At 42.6% G+C, this 13,749-nt stretch overlaps 1 protein-coding gene across 1 annotated transcript in view; it reads right to left on the reverse strand.

Annotated features, from left to right (window-relative positions):
- Positions 1 to 13,749, reverse strand: part of KNDC1 (kinase non-catalytic C-lobe domain containing 1) — a 289,084-nt gene that overhangs the window by 158,914 nt on the left and 116,421 nt on the right. Inside the window, exons 11-12 of the mRNA XM_077455239.1 lie at positions 2,243 to 2,320; positions 491 to 551 (exon numbers count right to left, since the gene is read on the reverse strand). Coding sequence (XP_077311365.1) covers positions 491 to 551; positions 2,243 to 2,320 — 139 coding nt within the window. The remainder of the gene's footprint in view (positions 1 to 490; positions 552 to 2,242; positions 2,321 to 13,749) is intronic.

Below are 13,749 nucleotides of genomic sequence, written 5' to 3' on the forward strand. Positions count from 1 at the left end.
GCCTATTTAGCAGTAGCCAACAACGGGAGAGAGGAAAGAAAAAAGTTAGGAAGGGAATCCACTGCAGAAAAAAGCTTCTTTAAAGCTTGTAATATGCCAGAAAAAAACAGCCCCTTGAGACCACCAGAGCGGGGGCTCCCTCCATAGAAGCTCCTTTAGAGACTGTACAGGAGGGACTTCCAAACAGGAGAGGCTTGAACCTGCTGGGGCGAATGCGGTAGAGGCTTATTCATCTGTAACAGGAAACTTTGTCCATCCAACCCGTCAGGTGAGGATAAAAAAGAGAATGCAGCGGGAGGTCTCCCCTTCAAATTTATAGCTAATCCAATCCTGTTAGGTTGTGGGGGCGGAGTCACAACCCAGTGTGTGCTGCCATGAAGGCGTCAGGAAATATAAATACAACTTGACATTAGGTTTACTGGTGACTTTTTTCTTGAGTTCTGCTCTCTTTAACATATGAAGAACAAAGAACTTCCACTTTATACAATACCTGATGAAGGCTCTGACACGTGAGGGGCAGACATCTCAGAGGCTGGACGAGCTTGAATGATCTAAATGCAAAAACAGCGTTATAACGTCCTGCAGCATCTTTTATTTTTTTATTTTTTTTGTATTGAAGAGAAAGTTTTATTAAAGAGCAAAGACTGGTGAACACTTGTCTTGCTTGCGTCTATCTAGCAAGGTTGCTTTGTTTTTATAAGCAAGGAAGCTGAGCTTATTGTGTCCTTAGAAAAACAATGGAAGGATCTTTTACTGCTGCCATCTACAGGCAGCCTCAAAGTCATCATGCTTGGTAAAATGTGATTTACTATGTAATGCCTGGTACACATGTTCAGTTGTTTTTTTTTCTCCTTTAACCCAGCGGCACTACAGATCACTGTACTAAGGCCAGCCATAGACAGTGCAAATTTTGTATAATTCCCCCCATCAACACAGAGAGTGTTGACAGGGGAATCCTTCCTGCCAAGCAATTGTCTTCTCCTGGAGGAGGGATGGGGGCAGGTGGGGGAAACCGTCCCTGCCACGAGAAGACAGTGATTATTGCTTGCAGCTATAACAGCCGCTTGCTATCATCGCAGGTTAATCAGGCAGGCTGGTTGTACCCAACTTAGTACATTCATCTTTCCCATTAATGGTTACGAATCCCAGGTGGTTCCAGCGGAACTGGCAGAGATTCAAACCGCTTATGGCCGGCCTAAGCGTTGTTAGTGCAGTAATCTCTCCCACTATCCCTTAATGTACTGACAGGTAGACGGTGATTTTCCAGCATGTCCCTTTGACAAAAGTTGGTCCCTTAGACGGCTTCTGTCAGAAGGACAACTGTATACGTGGTCCAAATGTCCAATACAATATTCAGGCAGTACGTGCCCAGCTTAACCACTTGCCTACTAGGTCAATTCTGACATTTCTCTCCTATATGTAAAAATCATTTATTTGCTAGAAATTCCACAAAACTCCCACACATTATATATGTTTTTTTAGTAGAGACCCTGGAGAACAAAATGGTGTCAAAAAAATTTCTCGCACGCTTTTTGCGCAGCAATTTTTCAAACGCCTTTTTGTTGGGGAAAAAAAAAAATAGTTTCATGCATTAAAAAAAACAAAACCGTAAAGTTAGCCCAATTTTTTTGCATAATGTAAAAGATGATGTTACGTCTAGTAAATAGATACCCAACATGTTTGGGCATTAATGCATTCCAATGGAATCCAATAATGCTCAAATGCTTAATGTGAACGCACCTAAATGCATGTGCAATAGCGCAGCTTTTACTACATTTTTTTCAGCAGCTTTTCTCCTGCCAGGAAAAAAAGGCATTCAGAGGAGCTAAACAGACACCCTGTGTGCACGAGGCCTTAACTGTTGTAAATCAGGCTGTAACAATTGTGACCAGCTTAAAAGCATAATTTCACCTTTCTGAACATGTTACACTTTTATTAAAGAGTCTAACGTGCAAAATATTAAATATTCAACATGAACCCTCCGATCCCAACCCCTCCCCCTCCCCCCCGCTCCCTGTGACAGTGGGCGGAGGATCCTTCCTGCTCTCAAGTAACTGCCTGCCATATCAGAAGGAAGGGGTAGACAGATATCCTGACCATCTGCCAGAGCCTGGTATTGCACCCGCGATCTACTGATCTATGAGCTGATCTTTGAGCTATAATACATGTTTTTACTTTTCATAAATTCAACCTTTATTAGCACATAGGGGAAACCTTAGCTTATTTGAACTAAATGTCTTACCTGTTCTGTAAAGCCAATTAAGTGTGACCATATTGCCTTACTATCCAGATTCTTTTGGAGTAGATATTTTCTGCAAATCTGAAAACCAACACAAATATTTGAATATTGAAATGCCAAATGTAATTGCATTAAAAAAACTACAACACTTGTGTCTATCAACCGCAATAACAGGACCATCATTTTTTATCGTTATGCAGAGAAAATGAAGTGCATTATTGGAAACATAAAAGCTTTTTTATATTTAATAGGCTGCCAGCTGCTAAGGTTACAATAAATAAATCACATGGTAAATGGCCTTGGATGGCCCAAAGTGCAGTCATGGATGGGGTGCATGCTGCGCCCAGACTGTGGTGGGGTTTCAGATAAATGGCTCCAGCGGGAGGCAGACACTTTCATGGAAAAAAATAAAATAAAAAAATAAATAAATATAATATATATTTACATGCAAACAATATATCATACAATTGCTACACAAGCCATGTTGTAATGTAATATTATTTAAAATTACCTTTTCAATCTGTAGCGCTATGATTTTTGTAAAATTCAACTCATAATGGCAACCTGGGGACATTCTGTACACAGTGGTGTACAAAACGCCTCCAAAAATGTAATTTCTTGTGTGACTGGCTCACTGATATTGCCAGAAGTCTACACCAAGATAAAAGTAGGATTTTAGTCACCCCCTGCATTCGAAATGCAAGTTTTGGTGAGATACTCCCCCAAGGTTTAACCACTTCTAAAGCTTTCCTCACTAGAACTCAAAGTGCATCAGCTGATAAATAATGAACTAGACCTTCCAATTTAGAATGAGTATGCAATCAGTCTGCTAAAACAAAGTTGAGTTCCTCTTTAAGCACTTCAGGTACCTGTGCAAAAACCTGAAGGCCAGAGAACTCAGCCACTCTTTTCCCGGCCAGACTACAGAGCTCTAATGAGATGAAATTCCCTTTCCTGCCTAAAGGCCCGTACATATGATCCAAAAATTGTACAAAAAAAAAAATATATTGCTTTCGTATCGATTGTATGATAATCTGATCGTTAGTACAGAACTTTCGAGAGCTGTTCACAACAGTTCACCCAATATTATCCGATCGGACAAGCACGAAAAATTTTCTTCTTGTACAATACCAGATTGTACGATTTAATCAGTACAGTTGTCGTTCAACTACAATACACTACAACACATTACAGAATATTTCTTTTACAAAAGGTTTATTAATAGACAATCCGACATATATGGGCAGCCATTGGATGGTTACAGCTTGTAATTAACGGACATAAGGTAAATAAAAATAAAATAAAAACAAGGACAAATAATCATCACCAACGCAAAACGGAAACCTGTAACAACGCACTGGACCAGATCGCATAAAAAACTGTACTCCGAAGCCTTCAAAACCACTCTGTCCAAAAAGATATCTACAATAACCTTAAACCACTCTACGGAGGAAACACTCAACTCCCTGAACAAGGCATTACTGCAATCAGCAGACTCGGTAGCAACAAAACGCAGGGCACTCATCAGGAAGAAAAATGCTGGATGGTTTAATAGCTCCCTCTCCGTACTAAAGCAAGAACGCAGAAGAGCGGAAAGAACATGGAGAAGAAATCCCACAGAGGAAAACCTATTTAACTACAAAAGTCTCACAGAGAATTATCGGAAAGCAATCTTCAAAGCCAAAAAGGACCACTTCTCATATACAATCTCAACGGCCGCAAACCAACCACGGGAACTGTTTAAACTGGTTAATCAATCAATCAATGAATCTGGTGTACCTAGAACCCCCAGAAAGCAAATCCCAGGATTACTGTGACAAACTGTCGGATTTTTTCATCGATAAAGTCAAAACCATCAGGAAAACAATTTGTCAGAAGAAAACATCAAACCTCAGCCAGCAAATACATAAAGAGGATGTCTGCACCAACATACCGCAACCGCCAAAATTTTCACTATCCCCAATTACCGTAGACACCGCAAAAAACATCATTAACAAACTGCGTGACAGTACCTCACCTATTGACATCATCCCCACAAAACTACTGAAAGAATGCTCTGACATCGTGGCTCCAACCATAACCCACCTCATAAACCGTTCATTCCACGAAGGGATTGTTCCCAGCATCCTCAAACAAGGCATCGTCAAATCTCTACTCAAGAAACCAAACCTGGACCCTCAGGATCCAAACAACCGTAGGCAAATTACAAGCCTCAACACCATTTCTAAGATCATGGAGAAAGTTGTAGTACATCAGCTACAACTTCACCTGAATACTCACAAACTCCTGGACCCGCTGCAATCAGGCTTCCGCCCGGGTCATGGATCAGAAACAGCTCTCCTCAAGATTTGGGATGACGCCCTCGAAGCAGCAGATGACGGAGAGCCGTGTCTCCTCGTACTGCTAGACCTAAGTGCAGCGTTTGATACAGTAGATCACAATACTCTACTCGTCCGCCTCACAGAAGTAGCCGGAGTCCAAGACATAGATCTCCAATGGTTCGCGTCCTTCCTAGGAAATCGGTCACAGACAGTGAAACTAGGATAATTCCTCTCCGAAACTCGGGCAGTCACCTGCGGAGTCCCTCAAGGCTCTCCGTTGTCACCCGTTCTCTTCAACATTTACATTCGCCCACTCCTTCAAATCATCAGATGCTCAGATCTCTGCTTCCACTCTTACGCTGACGACACGCAACTTTATTTCCGGATCAATGGAAAAAAAGATCACCAACAACAACTTGAAAACTGCCTCAAATCAATAGAGGACTGGATGACCACCAACTCCCTCCAGCTGAACGAATCAAAGACAGAGCTTCTCATCTTACACCCAAATCATAAGCCCGCAACCAAAACCTCCTGGTCTCCACCAACTGTCTTTGGGCAGACTATCTCCCCAAAGACCAAAGCGAAGAGTCTCGGGGTTATTTTAGACGCACAAATGTCAATGGATGTGCAAATAGGATCTGTAGTCAGTAAATCTCACCATCTGCTGCGCATGCTTCGCAGACTCATCCCTTTTATCCCAAAGAATGACAAAGCAGTGGTAGTTGGAACAATCATTAATTCACGACTGGACTACGCAAACTCGCTTTACATAGGATTACCACAATATCAACTTGCGCGATTACAACTGATACAAAACACGGCGGCAAGGCTGATAACAGGAAAAAAACCCTGGGAATCCATCTCTCCTTCACTGAGGAGCTTACATTGGCTAACCATAAAAAAATCGGATCACGTTCAAGACCCTGTGCCTCACCCACAAATGCGTGCATAGAGAAGCTCCGCAATACCTAATGGAGAAAATAAATCATTACACACCAAACCGCAATCTTCGATCAGCCAACAAAAACCTCCTCCTCGTGCCCAAAGCCCGGTATAAATCCAAGGGTGATCGGAGATTCGCTGTCCAAGGGCCTCAGCTATGGAATGCTCTACCAATCAACATCCGCCTGGAAGAAAATCACCTGGCTTTTAGGAAAAAACTCAAGACCTTCCTCTTTTAGCTGATGATCAAAGCTCGCCACAGCGCCTAGAGGCGATTCAGTTCGCATTGTGCGCTATACAAGTATTTCATTCATTCATTCATTCAATAGTAAAAAGGGAGAACATAAACAATAACATTACACAGGTCACAAACATAATAGCCCAGGTGACTAAGAATGTAAGGGAGAGTCCAAAAGCAGCCTATCATGGAGGTTATATCATGCCTACAGACCTAAATGTCCAATTATAGACTTTTGGATATCTGTTGAAGAGGATAGAATAAATGGAAAAAAAAAAAAAAGGGAAAAATTCAAATATAACACAAAAAGCAACATTCTCAAAATAACCATCCTAACCAGGGCAATACCTGTCGGCCCTTTATCCATAGTAACTCAATGCATAAAGCACATTGAATGGAAAAGGAAAAAGAAAAGAACAAAAAAAGGGAAGAGAAGAAACTTAAAAGGAGGAGGAAAGACCAAGAAGGAAAGAAAGAGGAGAAAGAAGAGTCCATGGGGTACCAGCCAGGGAAGCATTAAATTGAGAGGAGCATATTGTCGAACCAGGAGGGCTGAAAATAAGTGATCCACGGCTGCCAAACTATGAGACATTTATCATGTGTATAGTGTATCATGTGCAGAGAATGGCCGTTAGTTTCTCATTTACCATGACATTTTTAATGCGATTTTTGACAGCCTCAAAGCCAAGCATGGGAGTCTTCCATGCCTTGGCAAACGTTATCTTAGTTGCAGTAAACAGATGCTGGGCCAGTTGCCTTTCTGGGCGTAGTAGTTCAACAGTTGGCTTGCCTAATAGGGCTTCATACTGATCCCTTTTGAGGTCAACATGAAATAAATTGCGAAGGGTATAGATTCTGACCCATAGCCTGCATGGCCTTGGGCATGACCATCAAATATGTGCCATTGTCCATTCCTATGAACACCCCCCCAAAAGCAGAGAGGAGAGTAGGTTGGGATAAACCGAGCCAATCTAGCCGGCGTGTAGTACCACCTATACAGGCATTCTCCAATATAAGGCTGTTTTGGGAACGCTTTGAAAGAGCTATGGTCATTATGTGCCAATCCTCTGGGTCTAACTACCTCCCTAGTTCTTTTTCCCATTGGAGATGATATGGCCTCAACGGAGGCTTTCTTGACAAAATTATAGATCAATATACCAGGGATATAATGCCCGGGGAGTGGGGCCTAGCCCTGCATAGGCTCTCAAAGGGAGTATATGGAGTAGGGCGAGATTTAACAAGTTGCTGAAAAAATGCCTGAGTTGAAGATAGATATAGTGTTCTTGTAAAGGGATATTGTGAGAGGAGCGCAAGGCATCAAAAGTTAGATTCCTAGTAGGAGTAAACAGGGAATGCATATCTGTGAAACCATTCGCAGTCCACCAGGAAAATTGGGCCCGGGTTCTCGCAACCTGGGGGGAATAATGGACAATGGAGTAGTCTTAAAAGAGGGAGATGGGGGGAGATCAGACTAGCAGAATATTTAACTGAATCCCATCATCTCAGAGTGAGCTAAACATGGCTCAATTGGCGAGCGATAAAACGGGGGGAGCTAGGGCAGGGAGGACATTGGGAATCGACAAGATCAATTTTGGCCTATAGCAGTAGTTCATGTGTTTCACGAAGGTGAGACAGCAGTGCTATGTTCCCTGCGGTATAATAGGCCTGTAGATTAGGAACCGAGAGGCCACCATTGATCCTCCTAGCGTACTTGTTTGCTAACTCGAGAATGAGTGGATCCCCAAATAAAAAGTGTAAAAGCTTACGTTGATGTATAGCTAAAATATGCGAAGGCACTTGAATGGGCAAAACTTGAAAAAAAATCAAGTAATTTCAGACGCTAAGACATGCGAACTGCAGTCATCCTACCAAACCAAGACAAATCTAAGTGGGACCAGGAAGATAACATATCGGGCAATCTTTTGAGCAAGGGTGGAAAGTTGGCCTGATACAGTCCCACATAGGAGGAAGTAAGGCAAGTTCCAAGGTAGGGCAAGGAAGAAGACCAGTGAAATGGGAAAGCTGATTTAAGTCCATCAGCACTGGAGGAGAAAAATTGACAGACAATGCCTTGGATTTAGAAGGATTAACGCTTAGCCCCGAGAGGGAAGCAAAGGTGTCTAAAAGAGAGACTAGGTTTGCTAGGGAGATTCTGAGTAAAGTTAAATTTAGTAAACAAAGATATTTTATGTGTGGAGCGTGCTATATCGATACTATCTGGACGGGAATCGACTGCCCCCGCCAAGAGTTCCAAAGCCAAGACAAAGAGAAGTGACGAGAGTGGGTAACCTTGATGGGTACTCCTCCCAATATTAAAGACAGACGAGTCAAATCCATAGTATTTAATTTTGGCTCAAGGAGAGTAATATAGCACTGTCATCCATTTCAGAAATGAGGCTCCGAAACCATAATGGCGTTGTACGGAAATAAGATATGGGCAGGACAAAGTATCAAATGTCCTTTTCACATCCAGAGACAGAAACATAGATTCCAAAGAGCAACTATGGGCTACATGCTGTAACTGCAGTATGCGCCAAATAGCGTCCCCTGCTTGTCTTTGTGGAACAAAGCCAACTTGATCGTTCTTGACTAAACAGGGAAGGAAAGAGTTTAAGCGATTGGCCAGGATTTTTGTCAGACTTTTCATATCCACATTAATAAGAATAATTGGTCTGAAGTTGGCCCAAGAGGAGTGGTCACAGTCAGGTTTAGAGAGCATCACTATGTTAGTGGTTAAGAGGTCTGATGTAAATTTTTGCCCATTTTTAATGGAATTATACATATCAGATGCAGGGCTATAACATCAGCTAACTTCCTATGATAAAGTACCGTAAAGCCGCTTGGGCCAGGTCGTTTGCCAACTTTCAGATCCTTAATACATTGGAGGACCTCCGGGAATTGAATATCTTGGTCCATTAGGGACACATAAGCTTTAGACAATTTGGGAAGCGAAACACAACTCAGAAAGGTATCAGTGTCCCTACTACACGTCTGGGGTGGAGCTGTATACAATGTGGCAAGGCAACGGTGGAATTCCTCTTGGCCCCTGTACACACGGTCGGACATTCTGCCAACCAAATCCGTCGGATTTTGTCAGACGGATTGTGTCCGACGGATTGTGTCCAAAACTGTTGCATACACACAGTCGGACCAAGTTGTCGGAAAATCCGATCATTCAGAACGTGATGACGTTATTTCGTTACGATGGGACTACATTCAGGCTAGTAGCCAATAGCTTTGGTCTAGGAATTTGATCTGAGCATGCGTGGCACTTGGTCCGATCTGAATTCTCTACACATGATCGGAGTATGTCCGATCGGACCAGCTGGTCGGAAAATATTTCCAACATGTTAGAAAATTGGGTCCGACGGATATTCCGACGGAATCAGTCCGATGCATACCACACAGTCGGATTATCCGACAACACGGTCCGATAGGACACATTCCGACGGATTCTCCGACCATGTGTACAAGGGCTTAGACTCGCACTGGATTACCAGTGAGCACATTATGTCGAGTACATACAGCAATAGGTGTAAATTTGGGAGCGAAAGTGCGTAAAAGGTTAGCCAAAATCCGATTCGGCCTATACGCTTTAGAATGCCATTTCTGGCAGGACCAGCACAAAATGCTCTCAGCCCCGTCAGTCAAAGATCCAGCTCTGAGTGGGTTTGTCTAAGCCCCTGTACACACGGTCGGAGATTTCCACAACCAAATCCGTCGGATTTTGTCCGTCGGATCTTGTCCGAAACTGTTGCATACACACGGTCGGACAAAGTTGGCGAAAAATCCGATCTTTCAGAACGTGATGATGTAATTTCGTTACGATGGGACTACATTCAGGCTAGTAGCCAATAGCTTTGATGTAGGAATTTGATCTGAGCATGCGTGGCACTTGGTCCGATCAAAATGCTCCACACATGATCGGAGTATGTCTGACCGGCCCAGTTGGTCGGGAAATATTTCCAACATGTTGGAAAATTGGGTCCGACGGATATTCCGACGGAATCAGTCCGATGCATACCACACACAGTCGGATTATCCGATGACGCGGTCCGATAGGACACATTCCGACGGATTCTCCAACCGTGTGTACAAGGGCTAAGAGTTTGCAGTTGGTGAGAGTAGGGGCCTGTTTAAAAGCAGTGGAGAGTACTTCCAAATGGGCCTCTAAGTCCCGTTGTTTTAGGAGGAGTTCTTGCTTACGCTTCCAGGCTAATTGTATAATGCTGCCCCTGAGAACCACCTTATATGCCTCCCAGAGAGAGGAGATGACACTGAGCCTGCATTAGTGCGGCAGTATTCCACAGAAGCTTTCAAGATATCTGCCTGGACCTCCTTGAGGGACAATAATGAGTCGTTCATGACCCAGGGTGAGTGCTGAGGTTTATCAAGACTAGAATGGCAAATGACCAAGACATGATCATGATTTGATCATGGGGTGGCAAGAATAGAAGTACATACCACTAAGGGGAGATGCTTTCTCAGCATAAACATGTGGTCTATTCTAGAGTGAGAATGATGGGGGTGGGAATAATACGTGTAATCCTTACCCAAACAGTGGAGCTCCCTCTAGAGATCAGATGATGAGACTGCAAAGAGCGGGCAAAGACTTTCATTGCATTGGGGGATGGGGTAGTAACGTTCCGAAGGATATTTATCCAAAGAGATTCAAGTCTAGGTTTGAGTCTCCAGCAAGAAAGCGAGTACCCTTTTGGTGGGATGACAACAGCCTGCAGACATGGGTCAAAAAAGGTCCTGGGGTAGAGTTAGGAGCGCAGTAGGTCATAATCGTAAAATTTCTGTGTCCTGGATGGTACCTTGAAGTAAAAAGATACCTACCCTCTGGATTTTCTATCTGTTTGCTGCAACTAAATGGGGCCAATCTGCGAAAGGCAAAGAGTACTCCCCTTTGTTTAGTCGGGCCATTAGGCGTTAAAAGCTGGGGGGCATTGAGCATCAAAGTACCTAGGAGAGGAGGTAGTTGAAAAATGCGTTTCTTGCAAACAGGCTATATCTATCCACTGTCTCTTGAGGTATTTAAAAATGTTCATGCCCTGAACGTTCAGGGACAACCAATTTAGTGTCATAGTGAGGAGAAGTAATAAAATTAAATGATTCCACAGAACACAATCCCTGTGGACACCAGAAAAGAGAAAAAAAAAGAAAGGGAAGGAGAGGCAAGTAAAAGATAAGATCATGTAATGAAGCAGAAAAGGGTAACGTAAAAGTCTGAGTCGAAAAAATCTTTAAAACTTAGTTGTCACTAGTAGTGGGGCAAAAGGCCCACTGGAGGGACGGAGGTTGACCAAGAATGTAGTCCTAGCCAAGTTCCTGCACAACTGGGGGAGCAGTGGTCCGTCTGAACTACTCAGCATCTATTATAGTCAAATTTACAAAATCCCAGTTGTAAGCTTTCACTACCAACCCTGCCAACTGCCAACCAAAACCAAAGGGGAGAAACATTATTAGAAATAAACTTTCAGGTCGCCACAACCCTGCGCCACCATTTATCTACTGGGCAGCCCAGGGCAAGGGACCAATATAAAGGAACAGCACTCAAGGAAGGTAAGGATTATCCAGTGCCATTAAGTGTCTGGTTGGCAGGTAAAAGACACATGACTGAGGAGGGCAGATTAGCTGAGCTGGGGCTCCATAGGGATGGCAACAAAACATGGATCAAAGCTCTCAATGGACGATAAAGGCAGGTGGTCTGATAGGAATGTCAGACTCTGGGTGGAGTAGAAAGAAATCCAATGAAGTTCAGTCAGCTCTATCACTTCAGAATTTTTATTCTGTCATACCAGAATTTTTGAAACTTTAGTAAATTCTTCATTTTCGACAGTTTATCATGCAATTAAAGTTTATCATGCAAGTTTATCATGCAATTAAAAAGGATGATCATTCGTCCGATAATCTTATCATGTGTATCAGGCATAAGTCTGGTAAGCATTCAGCCCACAGACGGGTAGTTTTTCACCTGTTTCCTGCTGAAGCAGCCAAAATTCGAGCCGAGCATGGCCCAAGCAAACCCCACCCAGCTTAACAAAAGACGAGTGGAAAAGAAGTGGCCAAACAGTTATCAGAAGCAGTTACCATACGGCAGCTCTACTGTATTCAGGCAGCTGCTGGTGCTGTGGCTGATGAGTAGGATGGTGCTGCAGAACAGTGACTGCATTTGAGAAGATGTATTAACTGGTCAACCAATTATTTTCCACCCAGCTCAGTCAACTTTTAATTTGACCCATGTCAAACTGGGTGGTGCTTGCAGGGTTACGTACGGCTCAATTTTTTTACTGATTTAGTAGCAAATGGATGAAAAACAAGCCGCCTATGGTCCAGCCTTAGGCAGGAAGAGGGATTCTATCTCATTAAAGCTCTTTAGTTTGGCCAGGAAAAGAGTGGATGGTTCTCTGGCCACCACTCTACTTTGAGCACCACTCTACATCCTATAGCAGTGATGGCGAACCTTGGCACCCCAGATGTTTTGGAACTACATTTCCCATGATGCTCTTGCACTCTGCAGTGTAGTTGAGCATCGTGGGAAATGTAGTTTCAAAACATCTGGAGCGCCAAGGTTTGCCATCACTGTCCTATAGTATGTTATAGGAAGGGCTGCTGGATCCAGCCACGGAAGTTTACACAAGACTGAATGGCTATGTGAATCCAAAAAACATTTTGGAAGCTGGAATTCTGTACTACCTTTGATGTATCCCATAAGGTAAGACTGGTAATATTTTGAAGAATAAACTTGGGCAAGGAACCAGCTGATATTTTTAGAGAGGCTCTACCAGTTTTTTTCTGTTTTTAAAGTGTGTTGGTCTATAAAGCTAAAATCCTAGCCTATGTCTCTTGCTATATGTGATACTAATCTCTTACAATCAATATAATTATAATTGCAATGTCTGGCTTCAACAGCAATTATTTTATTGTATTTATTTTTTTCAACGTTTTCTTTTTTTCTGCAGTTGACCTACCATAGATTAGACATATCATGCTTTTTAAAATTTTTGTAATTGGCAATCCTGGAATCCATGAGTTTACTTAACACCGGTAGCCTGTTGCATAACGTCCACATTTGTCTTCTGTTACTTTGTATCAGAAGCTATAGAAATCATTCCCACTGATTAATGATCAGTCTGTGAGCATTCACAGACCAGCAACTAATGGAAGCTAATACATATGTTTCTGTCAGTCTGTAGCTTGAGAAAAAAGGCACACTTCTAAATCCCCAAAATAGAGGGCACTATAGTCTCAATAAAAGTGCTTCATGAAATATCTTCAGGAATAGATAAGCGGGAGGCAAGTGTAATGCAATTACATGATATGACTTCTGTGCCTTCCATGCCAAGATAAAACTGCTAGAAGTCTGTGCTGGGAATAGAGCAATAATATTGACTTTGTACTTCCAGTCTGTGTGCCTTCCAGTTTTGCTCCCTGATTTTTTTTTAAAGCTTACGTTTTTTGTTTTATTATTTTTATTTATTTTCCCTGTAAAGTTAGAAACTTAAAGACAACAAACCGCACTGCAGAGCATCAGCACCAGTGAACAACGCAGCTCCCATATAACACTTGTGACAAACGCATTCAAAGAAATTAATATAGAGCACATAATAGGCACTTACAATTTCGAACACAACACCCCAAAAAAATACAATGGCAAATTTACCGGGTGCTCACCAGGGCCTTCAAATTATCGGCACTTTGCCCTCGGCAGGAATCTTTAATGTACAACTAACCAATCTGAAGCAGTGGAATTGTCATTAATCCAACCACCCCACACATTTTCAAACTTAGATGGTACACTTTAACCAAGATATGTAGCTTTGAACAACCGCAATGCATTATTTACCAACGCTTTCCAGGCCATGATGGTGAAGGGCACCAGTTTCTTTCATGACAGAATTATGCTTTTACGTGCATTAAACAGAAGTATGGTAAGTAGCGTACAGATCACCTTTTTGGGTGACAATGGGTCTATCAGACCCAATGAACACACCTCTACA

The sequence above is a fragment of the Lithobates pipiens genome, unplaced genomic scaffold (genome assembly GCF_037356315.1).
Source record: "Lithobates pipiens isolate NorthernLeopardFrog02 unplaced genomic scaffold, aLitPip1_a1.2 Scaffold_25, whole genome shotgun sequence".
Taxonomy (NCBI): Eukaryota; Metazoa; Chordata; class Amphibia; order Anura; family Ranidae; genus Lithobates; species Lithobates pipiens.